The 14,441-nt window shown below is 46.6% G+C and overlaps 1 protein-coding gene across 1 annotated transcript in view; it reads right to left on the minus strand.

The window, feature by feature from the left end:
• Kiaa1549l (KIAA1549 like) overlaps window positions 1-14,441 on the minus strand; it is a 248,992-nt gene that overhangs the window by 55,743 nt on the left and 178,808 nt on the right. The window contains exons 12-13 of the mRNA XM_051144264.1: window positions 8,899-9,083; window positions 1,291-1,418 (exon numbers count right to left, since the gene is read on the minus strand). Of these exons, the coding sequence (XP_051000221.1) occupies window positions 1,291-1,418; window positions 8,899-9,083 (313 nt within the window). The remainder of the gene's footprint in view (window positions 1-1,290; window positions 1,419-8,898; window positions 9,084-14,441) is intronic.

The raw sequence follows: 14,441 nt of genomic DNA on the forward strand, positions 1-14,441 counted from the left end.
TTGAACTCATGGTAATCTTCCTACCTCAAATCCTGAGTGCTGGGATTACAGGCATGAGTCACCACACTTGCCATCAAGCTGGTTTGGTTCTGTTTGTTTGTTTCAAATGCCTATCTGTTTCATCCATCCTCCTCACCTATATTTAAACATCTTCATGAAATGGGCTCTAATTGCCTGGAAGCTACGGTAATTAGTGAGGCCATGGAACCCCGAAGACCTACAGCAGACATTTTACTGGCAAAACCAGCATGTTTTCTTTTTCAAGTTCAAATTCACCAGAGAACAAGAGTAGAAGCTATAGCTGCAATAAACCTAGTGGAAAATAAGAATGGTCTGTATATTAACATGCATTAATTAACCTTAGTTACTCTGGCTTTAATTGGACACTAAGCCAGTAGGCGGTAGTATTTGAATACTCCACAGGGGCCATATTCACATACAAAGAGCTCAGTTCTTTTTGTAGCCTGGCCAGCTGATGAGGGATGCACTGCTGCTTTCCCCACCTTTCCATTCAGTGTTGATTTCTTCCTTCCTTTGTTCCAACCAAATATACATTATATTAACAACGTTTGTGTTTAACACTTACTTCCTGAGTGAGATGAAACATCAGTCATACAGCTTATTTAATTAATTAACTAGGGGTACTGGGGGTTGAACTTAGGGTGATGCAGGCATCCCCCCACTGTGATGTGTAATTTTGAAGTACGGTCTCACTAAGCTGTACAGATGAGCCTCAAACTTTTGATCCTTCTGCCTCAGGCTCCTAAGTAGCTGGGATTACAGCTGAATACAGCACCATGTCCAGCAAGGTTGATTTGCTTTTTTATTACAATACCTTTTTTTTTTTTTTTTTTTTTTTAATGACAGACCTGTTAGTTAGACTCTCTGGACTCATGAGTACACAATGAACCCCTGAAACTTGTTAAGTACAGGAAGTTGGGGGAAACCTTCAAGAGGAGCAGCATTTTGTAGATCTGTCAGTTGGTTGGACTTGGAGTTGGAAATCATGCCTAAGGCTCTAAACAAGCATCACTTTGTTCTGAAACATTCTCCCCCCTCAGGAAGTATATGTTTCTTTACAAATGGGGGCTGAGGAGGCAAGACAGACAGATTCAGAGAAGGATCCAGAAATCACTCCAAGTTCACAGCAGACTCCAGGCCTCATAGGGCATGAATAGAGAGGCCTGGGGTGAGCGCACACTGGGTGTAAGTGTGTGCATACGTGTGCAAGCATGTGCGTGTGCTTACATGGGAGAGGCGGGGAAGGTCCTGGGTAGGGAGGCTTCTCACCCGTTCTCTTCCTGGTCTCCTCCTTTGTCACTTTCTGCTGTGTCATTCCATTCTGAGGGGAGCGCCTCCCTGAGCTGGGCTTCCCTGATTCGTGGCTGATGACAGAGCCATTCTCACTGGGCGACCTGCTGGAGGTAACCATAGCAACAGGGTAGACAGTAAGTTTCGACCAGAACAGCCTCCTCTCAAGGTTATTTTATTTTCACAGTTTATGTCTGCAGCCTTTCATTCCAGTCTCAGTGGCAAAGAAGAAATGATACAAGAGACAAAAGAAACAAAAGCCACCCACACCTACGCTCGCTGGCTTAGAGGTGAGGCGGCAGGTGTTCTGGAGAGCCTTTGCTGCTCTAGCTTTCCTGACAAGCTCTGTGAGCCCAGCCCTAGTCTCATCTGGCTCATTAATCCATTACCTATCTCGGTGGCTTCAGAGGTCGTCGGAATGATCCTGTCTGGGCGGGCCCCCTCCCTTTACACGGCTCTCTGGATGTTGAGTGTTTGGGTCATAGGAACATCTTTAGCCATGCACAAGACACAGTTCTCTCTGGCTACATGCCACAGCACAGACCTACATGCCGATTTCAGGTTACGTCTCCCCACCACACAGAATCTTCACTTTGTCAGCTCTGCACGCCTGCACACTCTTGACTGGTAGCTACCCATATTTCAAAACATTAATTTCAGCCGCACATTCCTCCAGGAGAACCCTTTCCATTGGCTTTTTCTGTGCAAAGCATCGTGCCAGGTGTATGAGTCTATTGACATCTGACTGGGGCAGATGCTATTGACAAACTACTGGGGCACCTACTATGTGCCCGGGACTGTGTAGAGAGCCTCCAAACCTGGTTGTTCGTCATAATAATGGTCCCTGATCTGGAGATGGCCTGCCTTAGTCAGAGAGCTAGAAATGTGAAAGTCATGGAGGCCAAGGTAGTGAGTGATGACAAGTTACCCTCACCCCAGAACATCCTTGCTTCAGTGTCTCAGGCAGCAACCTCAGATAGGAGCAAGTCACAGGACCTTCACTCCTTCAGGATGGATTCTCACCTGCAGAACTCTGGGAAAATGAGCTCCTGAGACTCTGCTGCCTCTGGAGGTGTGCTCACCCTCATGCCTCACAACTCACCTGGGGGTAGACTAAGTAAAAAGACTGACCTCCAGGGCTGGGGGCGTGGTGGAGCAAATGCCTAGAGATTCCTTGTCCTACTGTCAGCTGTCCACGTTTAGGAAATACACTCAACTAGTGCTTCTAATGGGAAATGGAATGGAATCCATGCCCTTGGCCATTGGAGGGAACTGTGTATTCCATCGCACCCCTCCTCCTCCTTTCTTCCTCCTTTTCCTCCTCCTCCTCTTCTTCTTCCACCACCTGCGTGAGCTTAAAAATACTCGGTTCTGTGCATGTTGGCCCCTGTGCTGGCTAGTCTTTCAGTATGTGATACATAGACCAGCAAGGTGGAAGTACAAGTCAGATAAACCTTTTCCTCCCCAACTTGCTTTTTGGTCGTGGTGTTTCATCACAGCAATAGAAATCCTAACTAAGACAGCGCCCTAAAAGTCACCAAGAGTGATGGTTAGGATGTCTGAGGGATGAGTCAGCACCTGCCAAATATGTTCTGTAGGACCCAAGAACATCTGCACACAGGAAATGTTCATGGCATTCCTTCCCTGGGTGCCTCTAGTTGTGGTAGCATGGCAGAGGCTCTGATCACTTCTGTCATGGATTCATTTGGCTTCACTCCCAACTTCTGTGGCTGAAAAACCTTTAACATCCTGCCACATTAGGTTATAGGTGGGAAATATGGGTCAGGCATTAATTGATTGAATACAGTGTGTGTGTGTGTGTGTGTGTGTGTGTGTGTGTGTGTGTCCCCAACAGCTATTTGATCACTGAATGCAGGTTATATGTGTTGGGAGGACACACACATTGAGACAAAGAAAGAGACAGAAAGGAGACATACGCCCTTGAATTGTTTGCAGAATCTGAGAGCTAACAGCACCTACTCTCCAGCTGGCTTTATTGGATAACAAGATTGTCACTTAACTCTGGGGCAGAGGGAGCATTCTGTAATCTATTTTATATTTGTAAGCTGCTTAGTGATTTTTGTAACATTTTCATACCCTTTCCCCATTTGATCCTGAAAGAATTTTCTGATGTTTCATTCACCCCAAGGAAAGGTGTCAATGAGCACATTTCTGTAGAGAAAAAAAAAATCCAATCTGCCTTATTCTTTGCTCCCCTCTATGTGCCTCAAAGCTCCTGGTCAAAATAGATTATAGTGTATGCTCTCATGTGTGTGTATGTGTGTGTGTGTGTGTGTGTGTGTGTGTGTGTGTGTGTGTGCGCGCGCTTTATTATAGTGTGTGACGTACATGTTTGCATGGCAGGAGTATAAGTACCTTTGAAAGCTAATACACATCAGCTGTGAGCTTGAGATTTAAGGTTACGAAAGTCAATGGTCCCCTTCCTGGAGCTGTGGGTAGACGTGGAACTTGGATAAGGACTCACCAATTTCTAAACAGTGTGGCTCATCACTAATTTAAGAGTACGGTTCAAATGTCTGTTCCTATGAGGCTGATTATCCATCAGCCTTGACCTGGCCCATAAACCCCAGCCACAGATGAACACGACAGAATCGCCAAGACTCCAGACAGGAGGAAAGGGTCACAAACACCTATCAGGCAGCCTAGCAGTGACTAAATACTGAGACCCATTCTGGGAGAGCCTACAGTCAGTCCACAGGTAGCCGGAATGAGGAAACTCATGTGGCAAGATGGGGAAATCAGAAAGCTGATTCTTGACAGATTTGCTCTGAGTGGGCCTGGGAGATGGCTCAGTTGGTGAAGTGCCTGCTGTGAAAGCAGGAGGACCTGAGTTTGGTGGTGCACACCTATAACCTTGCCCTAGGAAAGGGCAGAGCCATGTGTATCCCTAGGGCTTAATGGTCAACTGATCTACCCAACTGATGAGCACAGGTTCAGTGGAGAAAAAAAAGGAGAGATCCATAAAACAAGACACTTTGGCCTCCATATGAATGTGGGCGCGCGCGCGCACACACACACACACACACACACACACACACACACACTCAAACACACATATATTGTATACGCACACATACATATTCAATCTCTACAGATAATCTTAGATTTCCATGATCAGATATACATGAACAGAGATGGCTCATATGACAACCTGGGCAATGCTATAGCCAGCCTGTAGTAAAATTATATTTTTATGATGAAATAATGAAGCAAATATAGAAATCATGCTGTAGTGTTGATATTGCTCCATTTCTATTTCATAAGCAAACATTTCGTTCCTTCTTTTCTTTTTTCTTTCTTTTTCTTTCTTTCTTTCTTTCTTTTTTTGTTGTTGTTTTTTTTTTTTTTCTTTAATGTAAAGTGTATTTATTTTTTAAAAAATACAAAATAAACTACAAGTCTGTCTTTGTTTATGCCCTTTCCTTGTTTTCTTTCACCCAAGTGGGGTTTCCCTCCTGTCTCCTCAGTTCTTCAGAGACCACGCATGACTTGTGAGGAAGGCAGAGCACTCCACAGTGAGAGAACACAGCCTTCCCACAGCACGTCCTCAGGGAAGACAGTGGTTGTCGCTTTTGCCTGGCCTGAAGTTGCTGGAGGCCTTGTGAGGATAACAATGGGGATGGAAGGGGTCGGGTGGCCTCCATCTCTGTCCACATGTGACCTTTAAGGAACATTCTGGCCACCCCTTGACTGGGATTAGGGGGACTTGAGCAGTTTTAGTGCTAAAAGTTGAGAGGTACTTGAGGCTTGGTCAGGCTGGACTTGCCAAGTATCAGGGGCTCATGTTTTGCTCATCCCACTTTTCTTTCCACAGCAAATAGAAAAGGCCAATCTCTGATTTTGCCCACATTCTGGCTCCTGTTTCTGTTACACAGCACTTCACAGCCTCAGACACACTTATCCCTTTTCTGTCAAGGTTGCACTGGTTATAAGGTAAAGAAACACAGAGCAGTGAAAACTCTGCAGGGGTAAGTAGTGCCTAACCTGACACACTGAAGTGGTTTGTACCAGAGGTGCAGCCTGGTCTTTTAAGAAAGCCTTGGCAAAAAATTGGCTTTCTGTTTTAGGTCCATTTAGGTCCTTACTTGCTTCATGCCATGGCATTAAATGGTTAACTGACACCAGCTGGTAGAAGGCTGATGCTGGTTCTGATTGCTGTTGTTGTTTTTCGAGACAGGTCTTCTCTGTGTAGCTCTGTCTGTCCAGGAACTCACTCTGTAGTCCAGGCTGGCCTCAAACTCAGAGATCTACCTACCTCTGCCTCCTGAGTGCTGGGATTAAATACATACACTACCATGCCCAGTTTAACATTTCTAATAAAAAATTGGAATAAATAATTGCATATAATTAGTAAGAGGGACTCCTTGGTGACTCAGGAAGTGCTTGTTTTCAAACAAATTTTAAAAAGTAATCCCTAGAGGACTTAAATCACTGAATTTTTATTCTCCCCAGAAGTGCTACAACAACATCTTAAATTAGTAAGTCTTCCCCTTCAGGTTCCTTTGAATGGGGGATAAGTTGTCAACATGGCTTTATTGTTCTTGGCAAGGATCATCACGAATAATACTCTAGGTAACACAGTGGGTGAGGCCTTCAGATAAACCGTCTGTTTTATGAGTTTCCATTCTGCTTTGCTCACTCTCCCATGCTGAAGAGACCACTGCTGTAACAGCCCCAACTTTTGTTCACACCTCCGGGCAACCAAAATTTGGGAGGTCTTCTACAGTGTCTCTGAACTTGACCAAGTGACTTGATTGGCCAACAGGAAGGAAATAAATACGACAGAAACAGAGACTTAAGAAATGCTTGTATTGGGGACTGTTTTTCTTTCTGCCCTTGGACCCTCGGAACCACCTTGTGAAAACATCTGGTGGAACTAGCCTGCTGGAGCACCAGCCCATGTGGCGAGGAGGCCAAGGGTTATGGGCCACCCTAGGCAAGGCTGTCGGCAGCAAGGTAGCCTCGCTGACTCAATTTCTACCAACTGATCCACGTGCTGGCGATTCCAGACAACGCCAGCCAGCTTGGAGCCAACCAGAACCATCCAGCAGAGCTCAGGCTACTGACCCACCCAGAATCATGATGGTTTGCTTTAAGCATCCAAGTTCTAGAGTGATCTGTTATGGGGAACCAGATAACGAATCTGTATGCCTTTACCTTATTTTCCATATAAGGTGAAATCCACCCCTCTGCTCCTTCTTACCTCATTTTAAGGCGCCAAGAGCTTCTAGAATAAAACAACTTTGTTGATTGATTTTAGTGCAGAGTTTATGTATTTGATATGAACAGCCCTTCTGCCTCAGTTATGTTATTGCCTGGCTTCTTGGCTTCTACTCTCAGCCTTGTTTATGGTTTCATTTTCCTGTGCCGACCCTTGCTCATCCTCTGCATCTCTCATCCCTGCCGTGCTCCCGGGACTTGGCTCTCAGAGTTCTTTGTTTTCTCTCTACCTTTCCCCTCCTGGATGACCCTCTTCAGTCTCATAGAAACACAGAACTCCACCAACTCTCATAACTGTATTCCTAGTCTGAGCCTCTCCTGCAGACTCTAGCCTGACACGGTTATTGATTCTCAGCACTTTCATTTGTGTACCTACAGGTGACAGACAAGCTGAGCTCCTTCCAGCCTTCGCTGACACAAATGCATGGCAAACGCACTTCCAAATCCTAGGGCAGCCTGTCACCAGCTTCCTTCACAGCATTCCTTAACAGTCAAACCACTCTCACACCATTCATGCTGCCGTTGTCTCTTACCTGGGCCTCCTGGGGCTACCTTCTTCTACCCTGACCCTACAATCTGTTTCCCCCACGGAGCCAGAGGGAACCTTTTCTATATCACAGCATGCCAGTCCTCTTTTCAAGCCTCCCATGACTTCTGATCTTTATTTACAACACAAATTCCAATCGACTCTAATACAGGACATGACCAGCTCCAGGCAGCTTCCTTGATTCATCTTCTGCTATTTCTTCCCTGGTACACACCAGCCTTCTTGGCCGGATTGCTCTGCTTCAGGCATGTCAAGAATTTCCCTCCTCTGAACTTTGCACGCCCTGCTCCATCTGATTGGAACATTCCTCCCCTGGCAGCTCTGTAGCTGACTTATCATGTCAGTCAATGGTATCTTTTCAAATGCCACTAATCAGAAGGGTCGTCCCTGATCCCTTATCTAAAGTAGCTCTCCCCCTCCCTCTCTCTCCATACCACATTCTAAGTTCCACAGAAATAGAAAGTTTGTCTTGTTCTCTGGGATAGCTGTAGTGTTTGGTAAACACCAAGCAAGCAGATCATACAAAGGGAAGGAGAGGAGAGGGAGGCAGGGCAGGGGAACTGTTTCCAGCATCCATTGTGTGTTTGAAGCTGGGGGGAATGGGTCACCCAGGAGTGTTGCTTCAGCTAACCAACGGGACCTGCCATTGGCTCCACTGCCTCTTTATGTGGCCATTCCAAAGTCTTTGCAATGAGTCTCCCAGCCCCTAGCCTAGTCTTTCCTATCTATCACCTATATTGCCTTGAGAATGGTTCTAAAGTACAGGCGAGATGTCACTGTTCCTTGGAGGAGTTTTCAGTAGCTAATTCTTATGGCCCATTGAGTCGGGTCAGCCTCCTGAGCCTGGCAGTCAAGGCAATCGATAATTTTAATCCATCTTCTGGTTTTCTATTTCACTATGTCCTAACCACTGTGAGGGCTGAATTCCAGGGAAATTCTGCATGCAGCTCACCTCAATTCTCTGACCACTTCAGATGACTCCAGCATCTTCACCCATGGAGGTTCAGTGCAATAGCACTGCTGTGTGACAAATGCCTGAATAGCACTGTGGGTCTTTGTTGTCTCTGCTCTCTGCCACTGTGCTTCCCTCGGACCCCACGTGGGTACCACACATTGTCCTGCTTGCTCTTCCACCACCAATCTCCATGTCTCCCCCATCACAAGATCCTTGGGGTCCAGAAATCAACCTGACACATTTTTACAGTCCTTCTAATGCCAAGGAGCTCTGGCTATCTTTCCTTTCTCTTTTCTCTCTTCCCATTTTCATGTGTATGTGGTGTGCAAGTGTGTGTGTGTGTGTGGTGTGCAATGTTTGCATGTAGGCACCTGTGTGTTGGGGTGTGTGTGTGTGTGTATGTGGAGGTCTGGAGTTAATGTCAGCCACCATCTTCAATGGCTTCAAAGAGCTTTGCTCATAGTAGAAACTCAGCATGTGACTCTGACTGAAAGCAGGAGCTTTACTGGGACAGTGCTGGGGGAAAAAAACCCCACTACTATCATGCATCAAAGGCATTGCTTTTAGAGGTGCTAACAGTGTGTGACAACAGAGCCGAGTTTGTTCCAGTAGATACAAAGTTACTTCTCCATTGTTGTGGCTGGTGAACCATGAGTCCTCACAAGGATAACGCCTGAAGGAAGCAGGCGTTATGATTTTCCTCTTCTCTCTTGCTCTCCTTTTTAATATTCAAATCAAGCACAAGGAAGTTTTAGAGAGAACAGTGGGATTCACTTGAGGGCCACAGTTCTGAGCATCAGTTATTTCTCTTGCTGACAAAAGGACAAATCTGGTCCATGCCTACCTCTTTCTGGTTTCCGTGGACTTAGCTGTCTTGATGGTGCTGCCATCCTGAGCCGTGTCTCTTTCCTGTGGAGTATCTCTGACAGGTATGGGGAGGACTACCGTTTCCTGAGTCACAGGGATGACCTCCTCATCCGCCCCTTGCTGGCCCAGATGCTGCTTGGCATAGTCAAAGCCTTGCACGGGCTGTGAGGAGGAAGAAAAGTTTGAAGTTAGACTTCTCCATGGAGAAGTTTCTCTTAACAATCGGCTTTGAAAAGAAACAGGCAGCAAAACACACGTGATGGGACCGAACCCAACTTTCTGGCCTATGAAAGTTAATTCAGATCAATAATATGCTTCGTCTTTAAAAATTAGCGTCGATGCTAAAGCTACTCACTTAAGAATCTCCACAGGTAAGATTTGTTCAGAAAAATGAAGAGAGGGAAGGAGATGTGATCTGGTGTTGGATAGGGAACCTCTTCCAAGGACCCTACACCACTCACTTTAAGTCAATAGATGCTGCTAATTTGAAACAACTCATTGTGGATATGTTGATTAAGATATCGCAGGCCCCACATCATGTGTGTGACTTTACCAAGTCAGCAGGACTAGAGAGGAAGGCTTTCTGCTTTGCTTTACACCCACCCCTCTGCACAGTAGAGCAGAGCAGCAGGAAAATGCCACCCAGCATGATGCTGCACAGTCATTAATAAAGACATGGAATTTAGGGCTTAAAAAAAAATCCAAACTTCTCCTGGAAGCATGCTGCCTCTGATATCATTCATCTCGGGAAATCAGCATGGCTTCATCGGTATCTAAAATTCTAAGCGGATGAGGCAGTTTCGAGCAAAATCCAACAGCCATCTGTTAATGGAGTGGTAAAAAGCAAGAAGTATGTGAGACCATCCCTGGGAGTGCCTCTGTGCTGCCTTCTACTGCAGGGTAGGGCCATGCAGGTGTGAGGTGGCCGGTATGGTGCCTGGGAGCTGCAGATATCAAAATACAATGCTGCCACTTCTCGGCTATATCGACCAGGGTGAGCGACTTCTGTTCTCTGACACCAGTTTCTTCATCTGCAAAGTACCAATTGTGAATAGGATGCAGCATAGAAGTAGGTTAGCTGTCCTCAAGGCAGTGCCATAGGGATAAGTCAGCAATGCGAGTCAGGGTCAAGTGCCTGGCATACACCAAACGCTCAGTCCGTGTTAGGACATAGCCATTTGCCTCCCTGCTAAGTCTCAGTCCATCTGATTATCATCAAGAAAACGTGTAGAGAAAACCCATCTGCTACCGTGCAGGCGTGTCCAACCATTAAGATGTCACCTTTCATCTATAAAGTTCACACTCAAGAAGTATGCAATCAAGTTACAAAAGTAAGTCTTAAAACAAGCAAGCAAGCAAACAAACGAACGAACTTGACAATGTTTTAAGTAAATCTACAATTTTGTGCTGGGCTGTATTGATAGCTGTCCTGGGGCACATATGACCTACAGGTTGCAGGTTGGACACACCTGTTAGGATCTATCAGACATACACCCGCCTCCGGCCCCCAGCAGGTAATGAAGCTAGGGTTACAACAGGAGTGTGCCTGCTTGGTTTGAGGTTTTGGCTTTTGTGGTACTGGGGAATTTAACCTTCAGCCTCATGTAAGCTAGGCAGGCACTCTGCCAACGAGCTATATCCCTGGCCTTGCTCTAACCAGATTTAAAACGCCACACTCTGGGATGGACGACAAACGTGTCACACCTCCCTTCTGTGCTGCAGAGCATGATGGGGTGTTTCACTGCTAGCCCAGCCGAGCTTCTTAACCAGAGCCACATGGGGCTTCACTGTGGACAGCTCTCCAGTTCCCTGTGAGGTTCAGCCTGGAAAGTGAGTTTACCCGAGACACTCTCCTGAGTACGACCAATTGCATTCTGAGGCCAGGACCTGGGACTGGGTTTCCTTAGTGACTGCTAAGGAAAGACATCTTTCATTTCCCTCTTCTTCATCAGTTCCACACGGAGCAGAATGGAGCCTGCAGAAGTCCCTAGAAGACAACGTTGTTGCTCCTCAAGCAGCTAGTTGGCCACACTAGGTTGAGCTTTTGGACTATTCCTGGAAGCTGCCTCTTTCTTTCCAGGTCCACTGTTTCTAGGCCCACCCCTGATGAGCCTTTGAACCCATGTCTGCCTGTGTCACTCCCTCTTGAGAACTGTCTTGTGGCATTCACAGTCTTTGCAAAGACATTCAAGGACTTTTACATTTGCTTGAGCCTTATTTCCTATGCACCCTCTTATTTCCTATGCACCCCCTTTTTTGGCCACACAACCCCACATCTCTATTATTCCATTTAGCTTTGTTCAAACAACACTCGTATATGCAAGGTACTGCGGTGGGTGCCGGAGTTACAGAAATGTATAATAACCGGTACTGACCCCCCAAGGACCTCAGTTTCCGATCCCCCACTCTGCTTATGAGGAGAAGCTGGGATTTGGGTGGGGGTGGGTCAAGCACTTTACTTCAGATCCCACAGGACTATGCTGATTGAATGACAAAACATCTAGCCACTGTTCACTGATTCATCCCACATCCCTCCTTCCCCTCGGGAGTCACCATCTCATCTGGGCATCACTTACTGTGCTTGGCCTGGTTTCTGCCCTGACACCAGGGGCTCATCTGTGAGGAATGAGAAGTCTCCAGCAGCCATGACTAAGTAACCCAGTAAAGGGACAAGATGGCTCGGCTGGCATCTGCACTCTCTGCTTGCTGCTCTCTCACCCTTCACACTTTTATCCAAGGGCTACTTCTGAAGTCCAGGTTACGTATGAGTGTATATAAGCAGAGACATTAAGAGATGGCCGCTTCCAAGGTGACCACTGTTAGCAAGTTCATCATTTAAAAAACCTTAGACATGTGTTTGGTTCAGCACATAAAACACTGATTTTTTTTTTCCTTTTATTCTCACAACAAGTCCATGTTGGAAGCAAGGTAAATATCGGTCTTCACTTTATAGGAAAAAAACATGAAAGCTCACAGAGGGCCCGTGAGTACACAGAGAACACAGTGAAGAGTTTAAACTGAAGCCTAGCTCCTCACTTTTCTGACTCTCAGGGCAATCCATGGGCTCAGCCTTTTACCTACGATCAATCAATTGCTCATCTGACACACATTTGTAACTTCTGACCCCAAAAATACAGTATTCCTCGTATCAGTTTCATACATTTACCAAATCAAAATAATAATTTGTACACTAGGGATAGATAATTTAGTGGTAGAGCACTTGCCTAGTGTGCACAGGGCACTAGGCTAAATCCCTAGTACCACTAGCACGAGAGCAGTAGTAATGGTCTTTAATAATCTTAAAGGCAGATGGTTATATTACTTTTTAAGACAAAAGTACACAACACAATACAGTCAATTAGGATGTGACATTTACTATAGACCAGGCATACCACAAGGCAACTTACATACCTTAATTCACTTAATCTTTACAACTATTTATGGACACACATAGTGCCACTATCCCCCATTTGACCGATGGGAAAGTTGAGGCACAAAGGTAACATAACTGTGCTGAAGTTATACAGCTAGTATGTGAGGAAAAGGAAAACAGTGACTGTTCTTAGGGGACGGACAACCTGTCCCAAGCAGTTTGTGCCAGCTACTGCAGGCCCTGCAAGGTCCACCCTGTAGGCTCTACCCAACCACTCTCTTCCTTCAAGATGCCTGTTCCCAGTGTGTTCTCTTCATATGTAGAAAGGCAAGGCTGCAAACTCATTGACAAAAAAATTAAGAGGAGTGACCTAGGAAGAAAGGAGGTAAAAAAAAAAAAAAAAAGCCACCAGCAGCATGCCCTCCACACTCTCCCTGCAGAAACCTAGCTGACAACAATAGCAACAGGGTGTGTCAGTGTACCTTGTCTCTGGAAAGGGTGTAGGCTCCTCACTCTGGCCTCATCTCCTAGAAAAACCTCACTCGCCTGCCCTGCTTGGCATGCTAAGTATATTACCGAGTCTTAGGAAGGGTCCCCGGGATCTCCTCTGGCTTGCAGGCTGCATTTTAAGGATGCAGAAAGTCCCGCGGGGGGGGGGGGGGGGGGGGGGGGGGGCGCGTCTGCCTTGGCTACTGATTGGTTGCCGTGGCTAACTTTCTTACTGTGCTTCTGCCCCTTGGCATTCGTTGAATTCTGCCCACACTTTCGATGCAGCAACTCTGTCTCTCAAACATTGCAGTGAACGTGACTCTCCCAAGTAGGACTGCAGTGCCAGGCAGTTCCACTCTGCTGGCTTCCTGCTACAAAGGGGCGTTGGGAGTTAAACCCCTCACTGCGGGGGAGACAACCAGCTGAGCCACACACTGGAGCACATGCAGTCAGCTCATGGAACATAGGTCAGCTTGATTTTCAGCACAGTGCCTGGAACAGGCACCCGGAAGGGGCTGTGCAGAGCCACCAACATTTCCTCTGTTCTAGCTCCAGAGGGCTCTCGGGCCAGAAGGAATGTCACTCATCTCAGCAGATGAATGAAGGTTTGGGGGTTAACTCAAAGCATCCCTTTCCAACTCCAGTATGGCGTGTTTTGCATTCCTGATTTGGCTGTGACTCTGGTAATTACTTGTTATGTCTAAAAAGGCTCACGTCTTAAGCAAGCTCAGATGGAAATGAAATATTGTGTCTTGGAGCAGTCTCATTTTTCACAGCTCGGCAATTCCCACTATGTCTGGAAAGCAGGTGCCTTATGTCAACAGACACAGAACAACGTTCTTTGTGTGTGGGGGGGTGTTGGTGCCTCAGGAGACAAGATGGTCTAATCAGGCTCCAGCTACCCCACAGATATATCCGCTTACTATGTAATAAAAGTACCTTTGATTTTTTATACTCAAGTGAGCTGCACTCATGCAGACAGACCCGAGGCCAGGGTGACCCTCCAAGGACAAGCTCCATGGCTGACACAAATTACAATGTGAGGGAAGTCAGAGGGAGTAGTAGCTTGCTGCCCCATGTCTACCCAGCCAGATGGAGTTTAGAGGTTCAGAGCTAGGAGCGGAAACCTTGCCAAGTCTGAGCGTGGGTGGGTATATTGTAGAGTAAGCGCCAAGAGGGCTGGGTGGATGGCTCGGTCGCTAAAGTGCCTGTTGTGGAAGAGTTTGGATCTCCAGAGCCCATGTAAAAGCTGGGTGTAGTGGCACATATGTGTAACCCTGGAGCTGACAGGGAAGGGCAGAGACAGGCCGGTCGTGAAGCTCACTGACCGGCCAGCCTGGGGCCATTCAGTGAGCTTCTGGCTCAGTCAGAGGCTGTCTGGAAGAATAAAGGTGGCAAGTGATTGAGGGTAACACCTCACCTCATATAAACTTCCGGTCCCCATATGCACATGGTGCATGTGCGCCCACATTAACAGGTACATACAACACACATGCACATTCACGTGCACACACACACATATGCATGCACACATATGCACATACACTCATATACATATGCATACATACACACACATGTACACACACACACTCATACACACACAGATGCAGGATTTAGTCACCGCTCTGTTGTTTGTGGTATGCCTGGACAAGTCCTGA

Source organism: Acomys russatus, chromosome 4, assembly GCF_903995435.1.
Source record: "Acomys russatus chromosome 4, mAcoRus1.1, whole genome shotgun sequence".
In the NCBI taxonomy this organism is placed as follows: domain Eukaryota; kingdom Metazoa; phylum Chordata; class Mammalia; order Rodentia; family Muridae; genus Acomys; species Acomys russatus.